The sequence below is a fragment of the Haliotis rubra genome, unplaced genomic scaffold (genome assembly GCF_003918875.1).
Source record: "Haliotis rubra isolate DU_JTF1 unplaced genomic scaffold, ASM391887v1 Scf799, whole genome shotgun sequence".
NCBI lineage: Eukaryota > Metazoa > Mollusca > Gastropoda > Lepetellida > Haliotidae > Haliotis > Haliotis rubra.
The window spans coordinates 358,082-379,053 of NW_025767522.1; the positions used below are offsets into that span (position 1 = coordinate 358,082).

General features: G+C 41.9%; 3 protein-coding genes across 4 annotated transcripts; 1 reads left to right on the plus strand and 2 right to left on the minus strand.

Annotated features, from left to right (window-relative positions):
• Positions 1-1,088: 1,088 nt before the first annotated feature.
• Positions 1,089-2,484, minus strand: LOC124261375 (failed axon connections homolog). Its single transcript, XM_046695687.1, has 3 exons — positions 2,310-2,484; positions 1,618-1,817; positions 1,089-1,266 (listed from the first exon to the last, which is right to left on the minus strand). The coding sequence occupies exons 1-3, from the start codon at positions 2,444-2,446 to the stop codon at positions 1,142-1,144; spliced, it is 462 nt and encodes a 153-aa protein (XP_046551643.1). The 5' UTR covers positions 2,447-2,484; the 3' UTR covers positions 1,089-1,141.
• A 2,534-nt stretch (positions 2,485-5,018) lies between these two features.
• LOC124261374 (failed axon connections homolog) lies at positions 5,019-16,566 on the plus strand. Of its 2 annotated transcripts, XM_046695686.1 has the most exons (7): positions 5,019-5,204; positions 8,624-8,756; positions 9,708-9,904; positions 10,604-10,803; positions 12,087-12,203; positions 12,531-12,651; positions 16,522-16,566. In XM_046695686.1, exons 1-6 carry the CDS (start codon positions 5,086-5,088, stop codon positions 12,635-12,637), a joined length of 873 nt encoding a protein of 290 aa, XP_046551642.1. In that variant the 5' UTR covers positions 5,019-5,085; the 3' UTR covers positions 12,638-12,651; positions 16,522-16,566. The 2 variants fall into 2 exon arrangements, with proteins under 2 accessions (XP_046551642.1, XP_046551641.1); XM_046695685.1 differs by lacking the exon at positions 16,522-16,566 and having other exon boundaries at positions 5,020-5,204; positions 12,531-12,967.
• On the minus strand, positions 14,851-19,972 carry LOC124261362 (failed axon connections homolog). Its single transcript, XM_046695662.1, is given in 8 exon segments — positions 14,851-15,474; positions 16,215-16,313; positions 16,316-16,330; positions 17,687-17,813; positions 17,849-17,885; positions 18,198-18,394; positions 19,301-19,433; positions 19,767-19,972. Coding segments are annotated over 8 exon segments (834 nt in total). The 5' UTR covers positions 19,886-19,972; the 3' UTR covers positions 14,851-15,367.
• Positions 19,973-20,972: the final 1,000 nt, after the last annotated feature.

The following is a 20,972-nucleotide window of genomic DNA, read 5'->3' on the forward strand; positions in this document are numbered from 1 at the left end:
TGCTCCTGTGAGGCCAAACAGGAGTCGTGTAAGGTTAATATTTCACAAGGAACTAAGGCACCTACTATCTGGCAGGGATGTGGGCTATCTTACTGTTGAGGGAGAACAAGAGGATGGGTAGCAGTTTCAGTTTGATGACTTCCTCTCCTACTCTGTCGAGGACTATTGATTTATTGAGGACACAAGACAGATATTGTAAACACTTCCTTCACACGTTCACAGTAGACGGCCAGGTTGGGGTATTTGTCTACGAACAAAAGGGAGAGGACATAAGCATCACGTAATTAACAACAAATGATAACTGTAATTCATATGTAACCAGCTAGATCATTTCAATTTATCCAAATTAAACAAATTCATACAGAACTGAAACATAGTCAAAATACATTGAGAATTGAAAGTTAAAATCTTCAGGTAATGATGTAGTTTGGTGGATTAATTGTGTTGCCTTTGTTTTTATGTATATTTGAATCAGTCTGATATCGAAAATGTCAATCTAACGGAAAGAAATACACAACTCCCTTTATACATGTAACGACATATTGACAGCCAGTTACAATAATGGAGGAATATTTGTCAAACTTGATTCTGTTGATGTTTATCGACTGATACGGTTTACATACCTATACAACACATTTTGTAATTGTGATGAGGAAAAGGTAGGTGTACATTATGTACGCTATGTTAACAGTACCCTGCAATGTTTTGAGGTTGGTACAGAGTTCTTTAATGTATGGTTCTGAGCCAGGAAATCTCTGGTCATTCTGAACGAATATGTAAAGAAACCTGACGCAACTATTGGTAATTATAGAGAAACTATGCATCAACCATGTTATGGTATTAAGTCAGGATGAGAGTGGGGGTGGGGGTGGTGGTGGAGAAAAGAAATGTTTTTAAACCTGTGAAGTAGAAATAATAACTTTAAAAGCAACAAAATGATCCTACGCTACCGTTCTTGTAACTGGTTCTGTGCCAGGGATTCTCTGGTCATTCTAAACGAAAATTAAAAGTACAACTGATGCAACCATTTGTGATTATTGAGGAACTATACATCAGCCATGGTTTGATGAGAGAGAGAGGAGGGGGTGGGGGTTTGGGGGTTGGAGTTCAAAACCGTGAAGTGGAAATGATAACTTAAAAGTCACTTGCCCTTGAGGATGTCCTTATGTCCAGTGCCCATGAACTGCCAGTAGAACTCTGACAGCTGGCCGAACACCGCACAGTCCGTCTCACAGGGCTGGTCCCCCATCAGGAACTTCTTGGTCCCTGGAACAACCAGCATGTGTGGCCAGATGAATATATTGAAACAAAACAAATCACATGAAACAAAGTATCATCGCTCCTGAAATATAACAAACCACACCACAAGTGCCAAATTTCAGGATACAGTTTCATCCTATTCAACACATGTGGAGGAGGTCATGGAACGTCATGCAATATTTTCCAACTTCAGTTATGATGCAATCAAGATCCCATCGTCTGTATTGCCATTGTCGGTTTCGATATAACAAGTGTCAAGTATATATTGTGGTCCATCGGAACCTTCCCTCACTGCTCAAACATATTTAACGTCTCTGTATATAATTCAGTTCACAACAGCTTGAAACTTCTGCATACCTATGAAGTCCGACAGGGATTGTAGATCCTTCTTAAACATTTCTGTTCCCTCCTCTTCTATGTGTCGGCCCAAGCCTTGACTCCATATTTGCTTTTTTACTTGTCGTTGAAACATCCAAAACATAAACTTGCCTATTTTAAAAACATTCAGCATGAAAGATTTGTCGTTGTCATATTGCCATCGGAAGAGGACAAGGAACCTGAAACCACAGTACCACAGTACTACTCATTCACTATTCATTCATGCAAGCAACCTATGATGGAAATTGCCAGAAGTTTATCTTAAAGACGTAATGTGTCCCCCTAAAACATAACACCTGTCGAAAGTTACAAAACATCGTACATCGTGTATTAACGTATTTTCGTTTGACGCCGTTACGTGAGTGAGTGAGTGAGTGAATTTGGTTTTACGCGGCGTTAGCAATATCACGGGAGACACCAAAATGGGCTTCACACATTGTACTCATGTAAGGAATCGAACCCGGGTCTTCGAACAAACGCTTTCAACACTAGGTTACCCGCGTAAGGGATCGAAGCACAGGATAGAATGAGCATGATGTTAATCACTGCATTGTCTAGTTCCGACATGTACACACCGCTATCATATACAAGGATTATTCAAGCAATCAATGTTTGCCGTAATGGCCACGATGGACAGACAAATTAAATGGCACCAACTGACTGTTTCTCACCAGTACAGATGTTCCTCCGCCATAACCTGCATCGCCTGAGCTACTCCTCTGTCAGCAGAACTCAGGTTCCTGTTGAGGTCCACTCCCAACTTCTTGTTGAGGAACTCGATGCACTGTGTCCGCCACTGCCTGTCCATTATACTCAAATCCAAGTGAATTTGCCCTTTGATGAAGGTTGAAACCCATGGACGTTCTGTGTGGACGAGGCACCCCTTGAAGAGCAACCCCCTCGTGGTGGGTGCTGGGTAACGCCAATGGCTCTTTGCCCCCGTGTGGACCCGGGGTCGAATAGGTCCACAGCACCCCATTGCTGGTTGTAAGAGGCGACCAAATTGGGCAACCCGTTTGCCCTGGGTTGCATCCCTGTGTCGGCAGAGGAAGGGAGTCTGGTGGTTGAGGATGACGGAACCGGCAATAGTGTTCAATAATCCAACACACCACTTCGACACTAACTTTGCCTAGACGGGTGGTAGAATAGGCCCGATTCTACCAATCGGCTGGTCACGCTTTGCCCTGTGCATGGAATGTCTATACAAAATTTGGTATTACATAACACTTTTGACAATGTTCAAAATGTTAACTTATATTCTACCAAAACAAATTAGCCTCGCAGACCCATGCACAGAAGGCGGTGGCTCATGGGCCAATCTGGTGATGCTGACCTCCGATTTCTGTACGTCTCCAATTGATTGTCATGGACAGAACCATCCTGACCTTTAATCTGGTAGGCAGCTACACCATTTCATGTCAAATTCGCTGGAGTATAACACCCCCTTATCCCTGGTCTTTGCAGCTTGGAGACCCGCTGCAGTATAAGATCGTCCTTGTTGACACTCCACGGTGGGTGGGGAGAGGGGATGCCGAACCACATTACTAACGACATGGCTTCCCAATACCCAGGTTCAAAACGAAGACACATGGATACTGACAACTCCTCGTCTGACGAGAGTACGCCCCTCCGACCTGACCACTGGCCACGTTTCCTGATCATTTAGGCTTGTGACAAGCAACCTTTGCAATTGAACCCTTTTGCAATCTCCAAAGGTATCGTTGGTATCTGTGGAGAGGTTGCCAATGTTACAAAGCTTCGATCTGGCTCTCTTCTGATAGAATGTACCCGGAAACAACAATCACTAAATCTCCTCAAAATACAAGAATTTGTCAATATCAAGGTCGCTCTCTCAGCACACAAAACACTTAACTCGTGTAGAGGCATTGTGCGGGACAGAGCTCGATGCCTGTCTGACATGACTGAAGAACAAATTGTCAAGGAACTCTCTCAGCAATCCGTCACAGCCGTAAAACGATTCACCTTCAAAAAGGACGGTGTTGTTCAACCAACGAACACCTATCTCTTCACGTTCGCGCGAGCAAACATTCCTGACTCGATTAGAGCTGGTTATTGTAGCATTGGAGTGGAGGTGTATGTCCCCAATCCACTCCGGTGCTACAACTGCCAAAAGTTTGGACATGGATCCAAGTCCTGTCGTTCCTCTGCTGTTTGTTACCGCTGTGGTGACAAGCATGAGGGCAACGACTGTACTAAGGAAGTGAAGTGCACAAACTGCGGTGGTAACCATATGGCCTCTTCCAAGTTCTGTCCAGTGTGGAAACGCGAATCCGAGATACTAAAGATCAAGCACAAAGTAAATATCTCCTTTCACGAAGCAAAGAAGAGGGTTGCAAGTTTAACTGCAGCCCCTTCAACCATCACCTACTCTTCTGCTGTCTCCCGTCCTACAATCACTACTGCAACCATCTCATGTCAGACCGACCTGACATGGATCATGTCTTCTCAGCCAACTGAACTCAACACAACTCAGCCTATCTCAGCAACTCCATCTCCAACGCCAAAAGTCAAAACCTCTGAATCACAAACACCAGAACAAATGCCAAAACCAGAAACAGAAACTGCGCGCAGAAAAAGGGAAAAAAAGAGTCTAGAGAGACTAAAACAACTTGAACAACTGCCAAACACAAAACCAAAGGCCACCTCTCCTTCAGAGGTCCCCATCGAGGTCCATAACTCCTTTGGCCCTCTGGATATGGAGGAAACTCCAACTCCACCTCACACCAATAGGAGTTCATCAAACGCTTTCTCACGTTCACGTGACATGTCACCAGTGGAAGCACCATGAATCCACAAAACATGATCCAATGGAATTGCAGAGGACTTAAGAATAATTATAATGAATAACAGCTATTTATTCAAGACTTCATACCAACATGCGTTAAAAATATGGTACTTGTTGGTCCCTGCCTGGCGCTCGGCATTAATGGGTACAACAATGACTGGTCGGCTCGGAGTCTTTTTAATGTGTCTGAGTGGTGTATTCATGCTTAACTACGGCATGGCATGTCAGTGAGCGAGCTCTATAAAACCAGCTTAAATCTGGGCTAGTACAAGCAGCCGGAATGCAGTCTCATATTGTTAATCATACACGAGGAGTCTTCTGAACAGAAAAAAATATACAGTCGAGCACCTTTAAGTTTATGTCAGCGACAAGTGAGAATAATCAGCTGTTCCTTGATCTATTACAGTATTTTATAGAGAGAAAAAGACAAAGAAGGACTGTGAGACAGACTATGTTTGACCCTACACAACGAAAATAAGGGCGAAAACGACTGTCTATCTACCCGATCCAACTGACAGTCCAAGGCCCTTACCACTTATGCCCCTTTTCAACATGATCTTGAAATACCGATAATCATGGTGGATGTTATTTAGGTCGGCCAGTTTAACACAGCGTGGGTTCAGTGACATACCCAGAAAACGATGGAGAGTATCGTGGATAGTTTCACCGACCTGGACACATCACAGAAAGTACTGTATGTTGTCGGAGGTATTGTCGCATCAACCGTATCGGTCGTCGGCCTGAGGAAACTATGTTTCAAGTAAGTATCTCGTGTGAATAGCTAGTCAAGAGATACTCACTCGATATTTCCCTAAACAAACGGATGACCCAGTTGTCGACGTCGCTCTGCAGAGCGTCGTGCAAAATGTCCACTGAAGTATGGGTTGGAATACAGGCTCGCCCCTCTATGTGAGCACAATACGCGTGCTCGTTGTGTAGGGTCAAACATAGTCTGTCTCACGGTTGCTGATTGGCATTATTATTTTCCTCTTCGCCCTTTCTGCAGCGGAAAGCACTGTATGAAGCACACTAGATTTCCTCAGGTTCTGAATCTCCCTTCTTACTGGGGCTCCTATGCAATTTCAAAGGAAGTAAATATTCAAAGATAAAGAGTCAGCATAGGTCAAGTGTGGTCAAATGTACGTCGTTACGGGATCATTACATCTTCAGTTTTTTATAACTGTCATGCTACATTTTATTTGTTTGCCATATGTGCTTGAGTGTGATATTTCTGCTCGAGCATAAACTCTTGCTCTTTACGTCGGTGTGTTCACCCACTTACGGCCGGTATCCAGTTCAGGTACATACTAGTCGACGATTCACGAACCATGGAAGGGACATTTGGACACTTTCGTAGACGGGTCACAGAAAATTGCATATGCAGTCGGAGGTGTTGTAGTAGCTGTTGCATTGGTCGTCGTCCTCAGGAAGCTCTTGTTAAAGTATGTAGTAACATCTAGTTATCAAGTCAGCTGCGGAAACCACCGGTGAACGATTGTTTTGATACCCAGAGAAAACTCGCCGGGTATATCACAGTACAGTTTTTGTATCGAACGGAAAGGGCTGCATGTCTTAGTCTATGTATGTATGAAGTCGTACCTATATGTAACAGTAAACAAAAGTACTGTGTTATTTAAAATGATAAAATCTTTTGGTACAGCCCTGACCTCGATCGCCTTTTCGATATACATAACTTTCAGTGACTGAGAACGAAAGGTCAAAGGTCAGATCAAAGGTCAAAAGTTAGAACAAGCACCCAAACCGAAATCCAGGTCGTGAACAGAAAGAGACATATTTTCAGAGTTTAACAGTCATTATTCAAATATGTTAGACCCTTTTAAAGGTTCTGGATTATCGCACTGGGTTACCAGGTTTTCTGGTTACTATAACAACAGGCGGTTTGCGGGTGTGCTAAACAGGCTTACATTGACCTTGAATATCAATACGTCCAGATTCCTATGTACATGATGACAGTGTACGGTTCTCGGTGTGAGGGGCGGTGGGGTAGATAGTGATGGAAGCGTTCGATCGTCATGCCGAAGATCCGGGTTCGATTCCCTGGATGAGTACAATGTGTGAAGCCCATTTCTGGTGTCCCCCACCGTGATATTGCTGGAATATTGCTAAAAGCTGCGTAGAACCCAACTCACTCACTCTCGGTGTGATCTGATAACATTGAGTCGATAGTTTTCTGTAAATATATAAATAAACCAGAAGAACTATTCGCCAGGTCAGCACACACTGATAGTTGTGGTGGCCGTGGTTCCCTAGAGCACCAAGCCTTACCCTCCGAAGGCTAATTGGAAATGATTAAGGGAGAAATGTTTTCAGTCTCTGTCTCTCAGGATTAATACTACTACGTTGCCACTTCACATTTTGTTTGTTTGTTTACGATGTCCTCATATAAGCCTCATATGGTAATAACATGTATTTCGTAAGAGCTGTGAATAATGTGAATTACCCCACCTAGGCTAGGGGTGAGTACCCGCTCTTTGTTCCGGGACCAATATAGTCACACGAGTGAATTGAAATTTATACACACTCCGATCGCGGCACCGAGGTACATGTCTTAATAATTATTATGTACAACTTATGTATGTTAAATACACATATGATGCACGAAATGGTTATGTTTACATATCTTTTGGTTGCAAGAATAGACTATGTCTACATGTACATGCATTAAACCAGTTAAGACACAGATTAATGATACCACAGCACAGGACAGCATGACTGTCCATAAATGTAAAAGAAATAAGTGATAAGGATTAACAATGGGGATTACATCTTATAATTTATAACATTAAGGGTTCGAGACAAACATATGTCAAAGTTAAATGGTAATTATCCTTTAGAACTACATGTTCGACCCGTAAAGATCCGGGTTAGAATTGACCTTCATTAGTGAGTGAGTGTGTTTAGTTTTACGCCGCACTCAGCAATATTTCAGCTATATGGCGGCGGTTTGTAAATAATCTGGGCCCCGTTCCACAAAGCGATCGTAGCGCTTAGATCGCGAACCCCACGCTTTAACATAGACTTACGACTGTCGTAGCGTTACGATCGCTTTGAGAAACGGGGCCCTGGCCTTCAGTAACCCGTGACTTGTCGTAAGAGGCGACCAACGGGATCGGGTGGTTAGGCTCGCTGGCTTGGTTGCCACATGTCATCGGTTTCCATTTGCGATGCTTATGCTGTTGATCACTGGATTGTCTGGTCTAAACTCGATTATTTACAGACCGCCGCCATATAGCTGGAATACAGCTGAGTGCGGCGTAAAACTAAATTCACTCACTCACTCACTAAATGTTCAATCCGACTGTATAGGTGCTGAACCACGTGATTGCAGTACGTAACATGGCATTTTCAAGTGAAATAATCTTGACTTTAGTCATTCATATTGATATATTGACATGACCCATTGCTGCTCTTTCACAGTTGTGCGTATGTCGTGTAAGTTAGGCAGGCGCAAAAATGGTTCTGATTATTTTCAAAGTCCACTGGACATTTTTAATTCCGAATAATTCTGAAAAATAAGTACCTGTTTCAATATAGGTTTCAAGCCGTGATATAACTGATAAGTAAGGTTCAAAACGGCATTAAATGAGTGAGTGAATATGGTTTTTCATCCCTTTTAGCAATATTCCAGCAATTTTACGTCGGGTGACACCAGAAACGGTCTTCTGACATTGTACCCATGTGTCGAATCGACGCCGGGTCTTCGGCCTGACGAGCGAACACTTCTTAACGGCATTAAGGGGCGATAGGGTAGCCTAGTGGTTAAAGCGTTCGCTCGTCACGCCGAGGACCCGCGTTCGAATCCCCACATGGGCACATTGTGTGCAGCCCATTTCTGGTGTCCCCCGCCATGATATTGCTGGAATATTGCTAAAAGCGGCGTAAAACCATATTCACTCACTCACTCTTAACGGCATTAAGACGAACCAACTCGTTTATACGCACCAATAACAACCCCTTTTCACTTGGTTGTGTACCACCTATGATAACTACAGACATCACTTTATTATCGACATGCAACAAATTATATTTGTACATCGAACATATGCTCTTTTGTAAAACAGCAGGGTGCTTGATAACCGAAGCTAATAAATTCAATACATTTCTATTGGATAGACAATTTGGTTGTTATATTGAGGACACTATGCCAATATTCCACAGGCAGAAGGCGAAGGAGTATCCCCGAGATACGGTGATCCTTCATCAGATCGGTAGAGGACCTTACGCCCCCAGCATGACGCCGTTTGCTGTGAAGCTGGAAACCTACCTCCGGATGGCCAGGATACCCTACCAGGTAGGTGAATGATGTGTTGAGCGAGTGAGTGAGGTAAACCACTGGGAATGACAGAACAAACCATCCAAGCAACAGACCATTATACACAGTCAGCCAGGTAGACATTGTTACCACCCGATACGCATAACTCGACTCCGACTACTCTGACTACAATGCCAACGTTTCAATGAGTTACTGAGTGAGAATGGGTTTACGCCGGTTTTATCAAAATTCTAGCAATATCACGGCGGGGTACACCAGAAATGGGCTTCTCACATTGTACCAATGCGGGTGATCGAGCCCGGGTCTTTGGCGTGACGAGCGAACGCCTTAACATTAGGCTACCCCACCGCCCCCCAAAACAGTTTGGTCATTTGAACGTGATTGTGGCACGTTGGTGGTCAGATCATCGCACATCGTACAGAAACATGAAGATCCGGATTAGAATAATATTATTGTTCTTCAGCAACCCATGCTTGTCGTAAGATTAGACCAATGGGATCAGGCTCGCTGACATGGTTGACACATCGATAAGAGATCGATGATCATGGTCAAGACTCGATTATTTACAGACAGCTGGAATATTGCTGAGTGCTGCAACAACAAGCAAACAAAATCAGATCGTACAGATATTTGGCTTCTGTGTTAGGCACCAACAGGGTCCGAAAGCATGTCTGAAATGCTCTATAATTTTTGTTCAGTAGCGAGATGAACCCTCCATGTCTATGTTACCCTGCTGGTATTGCTAATGTGACTGAGGAATGATACAGAATGAAAAGTATCAATCTCTAGATCTGTCTCTCAGCATTAGTATTTTGCCATCTTCACGTTTGTTTGTTTGTTTGTTTGTTTGTTTGTTTGTTTGTTTATTTAAGATGTCCTCGTGTAAGCCACATATGGTAATAAAATGTAATTTGAAAGAGCCTTGAATTAATAGTACAAGTAACTTTTGCTCTGTGATCTTCCACTCAGAACGTCCACGGGCTGAAAATGTCATCTAAGGGCAAGGTCCCCTGGATTGAGTATAATGGGAAGGCTGTGGCGGATTCGACATTATGTATTGACTTCCTGAACGAAAAGCTGGAAGTGGACCTCCACCAGCACCTGAGTCCCCGGGACAAGGGTGCAGCTATGGCAATGCAGGTCATGACGGAGGAACATCTGTACTGGTGAGCCTAGAAACTGTTTGTACAATGAAACCATTAAGATAGATTCTACTATGAATTTGGAAAATACACGTACATGTGCCCGATCGATTTGAGGTTTCAAATAGCAATAACCATTTCTATGAGAAAGGTCGCGTTCTTGATGAAGTTAAAATATCATATAAAAGTACCCACCCGCCCACCCCCCAACCCCCTGCTGATTAACATCGTTGACTGAAGGTATTTTGAATATACATGTATTTTGTATAAATATTGGGAAAGTCTCATTTATTATCACTTATAACATAATTTTCCAAATCATTGCAAATATACTGAGGGAAACAAATAAAAGAACACAGGACAGTTCAAGCGTTCCTTTAATATATTCCAGTTTTCATCACCAGCTTGTGATGAATGGCGCTGTGGGAGGAATTCTGAGAATAAATAAAGGAACACTGCAATGAAGTGGTGTTCCCTTATTTATTTCCTTCAGTATATGTCACTTAAGCTGTTGATGACTGACAATGTCCCTTACTTCACGCTAATTACAGTCTGGGCCTTGACTGGAAGCGGACGCACGACGTCGGAACTTCCCTTTAATACATGTAGTTGGTTTGTGTGATATCGTCACTCTTTAACCAGGCCATGTAAAAGAACGTATATATCCGCTGGTTAAACACGAATTAATATTAATGATAATGAACAGTAAGATTTGTGTTTCAGGTTCCTTGCTGTATTCCGCTACCAATATGACAACGACAAAACCTTTATTAAGCAAACGTTGAAGATAGGATGGTTTGTTGTACGGATTGCCAAGTATATGGTTGCAAAATCAACATGGTATCAAGGTTTGGGTCGCCACACAGAAGAGGAAGTGACACAGATGTTTAAGAAGGAGCTACAGGCTCTTTCTGACTTCATGGGTAAATCAAGCCCACAGGGGCGTGTCACGCTTAGAAACAGCGTTAGAAAGACATATAAGTGTATAGACCCTACCCTAGTACTATTATATAAAAGGAAAGGGATGTAACGACGGAACCACCCCCTCCTCAATCTAAGTTAGATTTCACCACGTAAACTATTTTTAAGGCCCCGTCGAGGCCTACGGATCAAATGCAAGATGATTTCCCTACCAAATGAGCTATAAATAGTCACAATCGGATCATTATTTCAAAAGTTATACGCCACGACTCACCGAAAACAGCTACCTCCGCAATTCCAAGCCAAAATCATGGATCACCCAAGACAGCGAAAACTCACCTTTTAAATTCGTTTATTAATTCCAGCCACGTTGACAGCACCTATGTAGGGCTAAGTTCGATCGGCAGCGCCATTCCACGGGTCTAAAAACCTTTTGCAACATCTACAAATCATTGATTGAGGAGGGGGTGGTTCCGTCGTTAAACCCCTTTCCTTTTATATAGTACTAGGGTAGGGTCTATATACCTATATGTTTTTCTGACGCTGTTTCTAAGCGTGACACGCCCCTGTGGTCAAGCCGACATATTTGTTTTCTGTGACACTATCTTGTATGTACCTGAAGTTTTACATACCAGATCAATTATTTTATCAACAGAGACATTATGGGTACAGAAGAATCCGTGACTATATTTACAACTTCAGACATCAACATGTATATTTATGATATCGCAATGATACCTGGGTAGCAACTATTCATGGAAAGCGTGCTTGATAATTGTCTTGACATACACAAGATACACCGGCTGAGTCATTCTCAAGGAGTTCAAGCCAAAGTCACTCCGCCTCAGTAACGTCTCACCCACAAAGAAGCCCGCTGAAAATACGAAAGGATGCACGTACAATTGACGACCATATAGCTTGAGATACAGGACAAAGATGTTTATGCAGGCGAATAGGGTCACATGTTTGCAGCACTGTTTATATACTAGTCAGTAATAGTTACTGCCTACTAGCTGACCCGTGACGATCAGGGTTACAATTGGTTAGCAGCAACCCATGTTTGTCGTAAGAGGTGACTGGAATATTGCCGAGTGCGGTGTTAAGCTACAAGCCAGCCAAAACCTAAAAGCTAACTTAGAACACAATGGATTTTACAATGTCATGCATCAGTTCTCTCAAAGTGAACCACAAGCATACAATTCATGACACAGCAATGATACATCGGTGCCAAGTGTCTGTGTACTGCATGTTCCTTTATATTCCTTCTATTTTCCTCTCGTCTCAGGGGAGAGGAAGTTCCTGATGGGAGATGAACCTTGTGAATCTGACTGCGCGGTGTTCGGACAACTGTCTCAGCTGTACTGGCATTTTCTTGGAACAGGGCATGAAAATCTCATCAGAGGTACCACATTAAATACATAATTTTTATATTTATTCATTTTCGCATCAAAGTGCCAGGACTGCATCGAGGTCAACATATAAAACCTACATTCGTTTTTGATGGTTAAGGGCAGTTTGGTACATGTGTGCTGTTACGTAATAGATTGCAGGTATTTGTGAAGTGGAAACTTGGTACATGTTAAGATGTAATCCTGATGCATCATTTTGTCTTTAGAGACAGTGACAAATTACAAAGATACTCATACTGTTCTTTCTGTTTATTTATATGATGTTTAAACAGTCAGTCATATATTTAACATTTATTATCTCGTATTGTTCCTTGTCCTAGACAAATACCCAAACCTGGCCGCCTACTGTAACCGTATGAAGGAAACATTCTGGCCTGACTGGGACCAGTGCATCACTCATGGTGGAACAAAGGAGGCAACCAAGTAAAGGGAGACAACACGGTGTGGACATTTGCACCACATTAATTTTATACCCTGTTTCTTTAGTTTTATGATGGGAGTCCAAAGATACCTGGTATATAGATATAGTTCACCCGGATTACTGACTGACCATAATGGATAATGTCTCACATCAGCTTTAGTTCCTTCGCCTTTTCACATGGTTAACTATTTTCTCATATATTTCTTGTTTATCTAACCGGTGAAGGTCCGGGTTAGAATGAACCTTCAGTAACTCATGCTTGTCGTAAGAGGTGATTAATGGGATCGGGTGGTCAGGCTCGCTGACTTGGTTGACACATGTCATCGGTTCCAAATTGCGCAGATCGACGCTCATGCTGTTGATTATTGGATTGTCTGGTCCAGACTCGATTATTTACAGACCGCCGCCACAAGGCTGGAATATTGCTGAGTGCGGCGTAAAACTAAACTCACTCACTCACTCTTGTATTCCTCTGTCACAGACAAGGCATTATTTTTCAAGATTATACCCTTTGGACTACTTCACTCTTGAAAAGTATTGACTTTCCTTCTTGGGGGTCATTTAGACTACTTCACAGTGTGCCACAACTGTCTATATGGTTGTCTCCCAAAACCACTACAACCCATAAACCCTACAGCCCAGTAACCCTACAATGAATTAAAACAACACGCGGCATTTACCTGTCTGGTATAATGAACTGACCCAAAGGAGAGATTACAGGATACAGATAAATAATTTGAGATGATTTTGGGTGGTATATACCAGGGGCGTTCAAAAAGTAGTCAGCCTAAGTATATTCTCGATGTCCAATGTTTGAAATGCTTCCATTTTATTTTGGAGAAATTATTAGCAAAGCCATATCCAAAATTTCACATATGTGGATGCGGTAACAACCCATTAAGGTATAATATTTCTTTAAAAAATGAAGGAAAATGAAAAACAATCATTTGGTACGTCTTGGATAATTGTGTACCCTCAGATAATATCATAGAAAATATGTTCAGTATAATTTTGGATGACTACCCGTCATAATCAGCATTCAAAGATTTGGATTGCTTGATTTACATTAAGACGGGTGCTGTTTTTCAAGGACACCCCCATTTTAATCTTTCAAAAACATTGTGTCCAGATATTCATGCTGGCACTGTTTACAATATATTGAGAGCTGACACTTGTGTGACCATTACTTTTTTATGCACTTTAATATCTAAGTTTCATTCTAGCCGACTTCTGCCTGTCTCAAACACACAACATGTTTCTTGCATATTTTGTTTCCTAAAGTTTGTGGACTTTATGGTACTTGTTGGTCCCTGCCTGGCGCTCGGCATTAATGGGTACAACAAGGACTGGCCGGCTCGGAGTCAGTATCATGTGTCTGAGTGGGGTATTCATGCTTCACTGCGGCATGGTATCTCAGTGGGCTAGCACTATAAAACCAGCTTAAGTCTGGGCTAGTACAAGCAGCCGCACATACACATACACACGCATGCACGTCGTCATATGAGCGAAATATTCTCAAGTACGACGTAAAACCCAATTTCACCTCACCTCACCTCCTAAAGTTTGTGATGCATTTATTGCAGATTTTTTCGTTTTGGGGGGGATATCAAGATAAAAAGTAAAAAAAAAAATGGGGATCGTGAGGCTGGAAAATAGCAAAACCAATTTGCTTGAGGCTGACACATAATATGTAGAAAAATAAAAACATGTTATGACATAATGATATTTAAAGAAGTTAATTAAACCTCAAGTTCAATATTATCGAACTTTTGTTAAAATATTTTAGTTATCATCCATTAAAACCATTATCTCAAACCCAATTCCACCACCACCAGTTCGGCAAACACCGATAACACCGCGTGCGACAGTTTTCGATGTACGGAGCAATCGTTTACATTCCATATATGACAAGTGTTATCTGTTTGGAAGCTGTATGCCTCGAAGTTTCAATTATCGATTTCAGGCAACAGGTACGGGATAATAAGTCTTCAACTGCATCAATAGGAAGCTTAAGTGAGTGCATATATGACTAAAATATAGGCCAAAATATAGTCGAAAATGTGTGACATTGTGCCTTTAACGTAGAGTTACGACAGTCATAGCTAAGATGGCTTGAGTCCAGACCCGATTATTTACAGACCGCCGCCATATAACTGGAATATTGCTGAGTGTGGCATAAAACTAAACTCACTCACTCACTTGAACATAAAAACAAGCAATTGAAGCATATATGTTATTAGTAACAGTTAATATGAGTAACAATTATTTAAAGCACTTACGTTCTTAATATTACCGAACACAACGTACATCAGTTAGATGTAAACAGTTACTCTGGATTAAAAGAAGTTGAATTCATTATACTTCTTCTCACAGGTCAGTGAATATTTCATGAACAATAAAATATCTATGTGAGAGGGGTTTTGAGCATTATTTCGGCGACGTTATTCGCGCATCGTATTCGAAATCGAACCCGGGTCTTCAAACAAGACAAAGTGATGTAACCACTTGGCTACACTAGTTCACATTCTTTCAAACATTTTCCGTTCCTGGAGTTCCCCGTCGATACACTGCTGAAATTCTGCGGCAAGAGCCGTAAAATTATATTCACTGATTCTCTTACACTCAAACACATATTATATGAATACATAATATAATTCAGCTCCATATTCGGTCAAACAATTATAATATCTCATGTTTGAAGGCTTAATGGACGGGCAGTCACTGAGTTATCTCCCTTCATTTGGTTGCCTCCCTTGTTCCACCGTGTGTGATGCACTGGTCCCAGTCGGGCCAGAATGCTTCCTTCATACGTTCACAGTAGGCGGCCAGGTTGGGATATTTATCTGGGGAAAATAAGATGTTATCAACAAAAATGTTCCACAAACACCACTATGCATATGTCATACATGATACACAAATACTTCAAAAGAGACAACACCGACGAGAGTTTTGGAGCAATTTCTTTAGCCATAAGGTAAACATCGTCCAGAGCGCTATTGACTGCGGAGAACTGCACTTCAAAATGTCCTTAAATGAACCTGGTTTCAAGTACTCTTCTTTTGCATAACCACGGACATAACTCAGAACTGCATCAACTGGGATTTGGTCACTATATCAACATGCAAAATACAAAACAAACAAAACAAAATACCGTTCCCTGTGGTGTAAGACACAACTCAGCCTTCTTTATCAGTTGAACTCGTTGCTATTGAGTGAGTGAGTTTAGTTTTACTCCGCTTTTGGCAATATTCCAGCAATATAACGTCGGGGACACCAGAAATGGGCTTCACACATTGTACCCATGTAGGGAATCGAACCCGGGTCTTCACCAAGCTACCCCACCACCCACGTTGATATTGACTTATACAGCATTTGCAAACATTACACACTTTCAATAAGAATTATTTAAAATTTCTCAAAACCCTTTCATCTGGAATTCACATCGCGAATATGTATGAAAAGTGAGTGAAGTAGAAGGCATGTAACAGTTTACTACTAAGGAATAACAATGACGTATATGTGACGAGAGTGATAATTTCGATCAGGTAATTAATGGGAATATCACCTGTTTTCCGGGTTTTACCTTTTATGAGACTCTCAAATCCAGATCCATTAAACTGCCAATATGCCTGAGACAGCATACCGAACAGAGAGCAATCCGCTTCACAGGGATCATCCCCATCAGGAACTTCTTCCTCCCTAGTATACAGGATGTAACTAAGTTAATAATGTCCCTGTACCTGTACATCCATTCAGATTGTACAGGATAAATATATGTAAACCATATCAAGTTATCTAACAAAGGGGAAAAAATTAAAATATTTCCTTTTCGATTTCCATACAGTTGGTTGTTTGGTTTGTTGTTTAACGCCGCACTCATAATATTCCAGCTATACAAGACATAACAATCCAGTGATCAACAGCATGGTCATCGATCTACGTAATGGGGATACGATGACATATGTCAACCAAGCCAGCGAGCCTGACCACCCGATCCCGTTAGTCGCCTCTTACCACAATCACGGGTTGCTGAAGACCAATTCTAACCCGGATCTTCACCGCTAGATTTCCATACAGCATCGAAGAGAAGAGGGATTATGATATTCATGTCCTCTGTTTGTTTTTCTCCATTGTTACTGGTTAATTAAAATGGACAGGGACAATCAAACATGTGGTCGGCGCACGTTAAAAGAGTAAAGGCTTCTTGAAACAACTGACCGTCTGGTTTGGGGCGATTGGGAAACTTAAGGTTTATAAATTATAGACTTACGTAACCTATATACTTAATCACTAAATATAACAATATATGAAAATCTCTTCATTTCAGTCTGGAGCCAAGGGGTTGCAGAATTGGATTCGAACCTTAAGTTGGGGTCAAAATTATATTTCTGAGTTTCTGTCTCAGACCTGCAAAACTTTGGGTTGAGGTACTGCCTCCTGTTCAAAGCAAGTTGATACAGGTTGTGTTTGTTTTGTCAGTTTTGTTTGTTGTTTTAAGCCTTGGCACTAGTCCAACTGCAAGACAGCGGACTGTGGATATTCGAGGTTGTACCGGGCAATCCTGTGAATGATATTTAGAGGCATGTTTCAAGCCGTCGTGACACGCTATCAAACGAGTCAGTTAGAGTGACTACCGATCCGTTTGGTCACCTATTACTACCAACACAACACAGTGACCTGTTCTAACCAGGGTGCCGTTTCACGAAAGCCTGTTAGCGCTACGACGTCCTAAACCACATCGTAAACCAGGGCCCCGTTTCACAACGGGGTGCTATCGTAGCACCACGAATGTCGTACCTCCTATACTGTAACATAGGCTTACGACAGCTCTTTATTTTCTATCTTAGTGGAACGGTCGTAAATCATTACGCTGGGACATCCTAAAGTCGGTCCCGTTTCACAAAGCTATCGCAGCGCTACGACTTCGTACCTCCTATACTGCAACATAGACTCACGACAGTCGTAGCAGGAATCTCCAAGGTGAATGTACCCAGCAATATAACCGAATGACTGTTCAAAGACTCACTACCAAACTCAATTTCCACAAATAAATACCTATAAAGTCGGAGATAGATTGGAAGTCCTTATACATCATTTCGACGACCTCTTCCTCCGTGTGGCGACCCAATCCCTGACTCCATGTTTGTCTTCTGATATGTCGTCGTATCATCCATAGAAAGAACTTGGAGAATTTAAACGTTTCGAAAATAAATAAGCGTCTCTGCTGTACAACCAGCGGATTTGGGCAAGCAACCTGGATCGGAATCATTTCAAATCATCAGTACGTTGGAAATATGCTATATGTCTTAATAGGGAACTGCATCAGACATGATTTTTGTCACTGATGCGTCAATTATTTATATGTCTTCCATATGAGTGATTTAGCTATATGGCCTTGTGGCGGCGGTCTGTAAATAATCGAGTCTTGACCAGACAATCCAGTGATCAACAGCATGAGCATCGATCTACGCAACTGGGATACGATGACATGTGTCAACCAAGTCAGCGAGCCTGACCACCCTATCTCGTTGCATGGGTTACTGAAGACCAATTAAAGTTGACGTACCAGTACAGATGTTCCTCCGTCATAACCTGCATCGCTTGCGCTATACCCTTGTCAGCTGGACTCAGGTGCTTGTTGAGGTCCACCCCAAGCTTCTGATTGAGGAAATTTATACACAGCGTGGTGTCCCCAATAGGTTGGCCATTGTACTCAATCCAGGGGACCTTGCCCTTAGGTGAAGGTTGCATTCCATGGACGTTCTATGGAAAACGTGACACGGCATGAGGAACTATGCGCAGAAGAAAAACTGTGACTTATGTGAATATATACCATTCCAAAAAAGTAGGGGATATTGGATTTACAAGATTGATAAAATGCAAATGATGAAGCCAAGGAGGAAAGAGATGATGAAGAGAAATTAAGGGTTAATGTGAGAATTTATTCCATTCCTTTGGAAATGTTTCATCTGTATGGATATATACTATTTTTCTCATGTGCATTGGCATTGGCTTGTGGTATGCTCGCAAAATGGAATATCCCCTACTTCGTTAATGGTATATGTAAACTAGGAAATTTCTACATGATACTGTAAGTGATGTGTTTCTTGAGTTAACCTGAAGACGCGACGTTACTCGATATCTCGTGGTCTTCCATGTTATATCCGGTGTAACCTTCTTCTTGTCCCTTAAGCCTCTTACACGCATGCATGCACAGACAAACGCACGCACGCACGGACGGACACACAGAGCCTTCTTCGGTGATCTCGTTTTGGTTTACAAAGCAATCGCCTCATATATTACCATAAGTATGTATGTCTTGTGTAACGAGGTTCTGGGCAGAAGATGAGTGATTAACTGCAAACATCAACTTTCACTGCCTAGTGGTTGATAGAATGAACAACAGTATACACAGCAGGATAAACACAAACAGCCAGGTCACAATGTATACATATATTAGTTGACAACAATGTAGGAATTACCAATAAGCTGTGACTGTTGTCTCCGATCTCGAACATTGTAGTCAGTGAAGTCAGAGTCGATTTATGCGTATCGGGTGGTTACACTGTGTATCTGGCTGACTGTGCACAACGACTTTTGCTTCGATGGTTTGTTCTGTCCTTCCCAGTGGTTTACCTCACTCACTGACTCAACACCTCATTCACCCACCTGGTAGGGTATCCTGGCCATCCGGAGGTAGGTTTCCAGCTTCACAGCAAACGGTGTCATGCTGGGGGCGTAAGGACCTCTACCGATCTGATGAAGGATCACCGTATCTCGGGGATACTCTTTACGCTTCTCTCTATACAACGAAACAACGTTATTGTAAATGACCGTCCCTTCAGACCCAGTACCCTCACCCCTTAACCGCATTGCAGATAAATGTATCAGTTTCACTGGCTAGAAATATGTCTTCAGCTTTGCTTGTGACATAATTAAGGATTCATTACATGGGAAATATACTAAGCTAACTCATAATACAGCCTGTTTGTGTTATGTTTTCAGATAACTCGCCCATTCCTTTCCACAAATTGTTAAAACCGGATCAATACCCCATGAAATGTCATGGGAAACAAATTTATCTCTGCACCGGTTGACTGCGTTTCAATGTCGACTGCAGCAGGTAACAACATACTTTTGCGTGAGTTTCCTCAAAGCCACGAAGGACACAGTGGTCACTGCCGCACATCCGACGCCATATAGGATTTTCTGTGATGGGTCAAGGTTTCTGAACGTTTCAAGAAGACTTTCCATTCTTTACGAGTCGACTATACTTCTTCCTTCTCCAAGCGTCCCTGCTGAATGGTACAATACATGTAAGGGAGGCCACTCCTCAGCAGCGTCAGGCTTGTATGGGCGCGGAATGTGAAACAAGTCTCGGAGCGTATTTCACAAAATGTATTTTCTCATTCCGCCGTAAGAAGACGCAACAGCAATTGTAATCATATAACTTTATTCAGCTTAACATTAATTATAAACATAGATTCTAGACCCGATTTCTCTCTCATGCTTGGAACATCAGTAGCAGAACTGTGTTCATAATACTTTATTCATCATGAAATTGATTATAAACAAATGAAGTGATTCTAGGCCTAGTTTTTCTCTCTCATGCCAGGGACATCAGTCGTGGCACATGTCCACCGCGCGCACGCACGCACGCAGACGCACACACATTACGCACATATACACTCACACTTACTCATTTAACGTTTTACGTTTGTAGTTATAGGCAACAACAATGGACAGACAAAACGACAACAGTAGTCAGACAGAGAAACAATAGTATTGCTTTGGACTGATTGATGTGATGGCAGACACGGCCGAGAGGATATCCAGTTAAGGTTATTTATATAATAGTATAGATGGTAACCTCCTCAAACCCCTACAGCCCATAACCCCTACAGTTTATAACAACAAAGTCCTGCCTGTTGTATATTTCATACAATGGACCAGGCCAAACACTTAGAAAGAGTTTGAGATAATGGTTTTAATGGATGATAACAAAAATATTTTAACAAAAGTTCAATAATATTGAACTTGAGGTTTAATTAACTTCTTTAAATATCATTATGTCATAACGTGTTTTATTTTTCTACATATTATGTGTCAACCTCAAGCAAATTGGTTTTGCTATGTTCCAGCCTCACGACCCCCAGTTTTTTTGACATTTTATCTTGATATCCCCCCCAAACGAAAAAATCTGCAATAAATGCATCACTAACTTTAGGAAACAAAATATGCAAGAAACATTTTGTGTGTTTGAGACAGGCAGAAGTCGGCTAGAATGAAACTTAGATATTAAAGTGCATAAAAAAGTAATGGTCACACAAGTGTCAGCTCT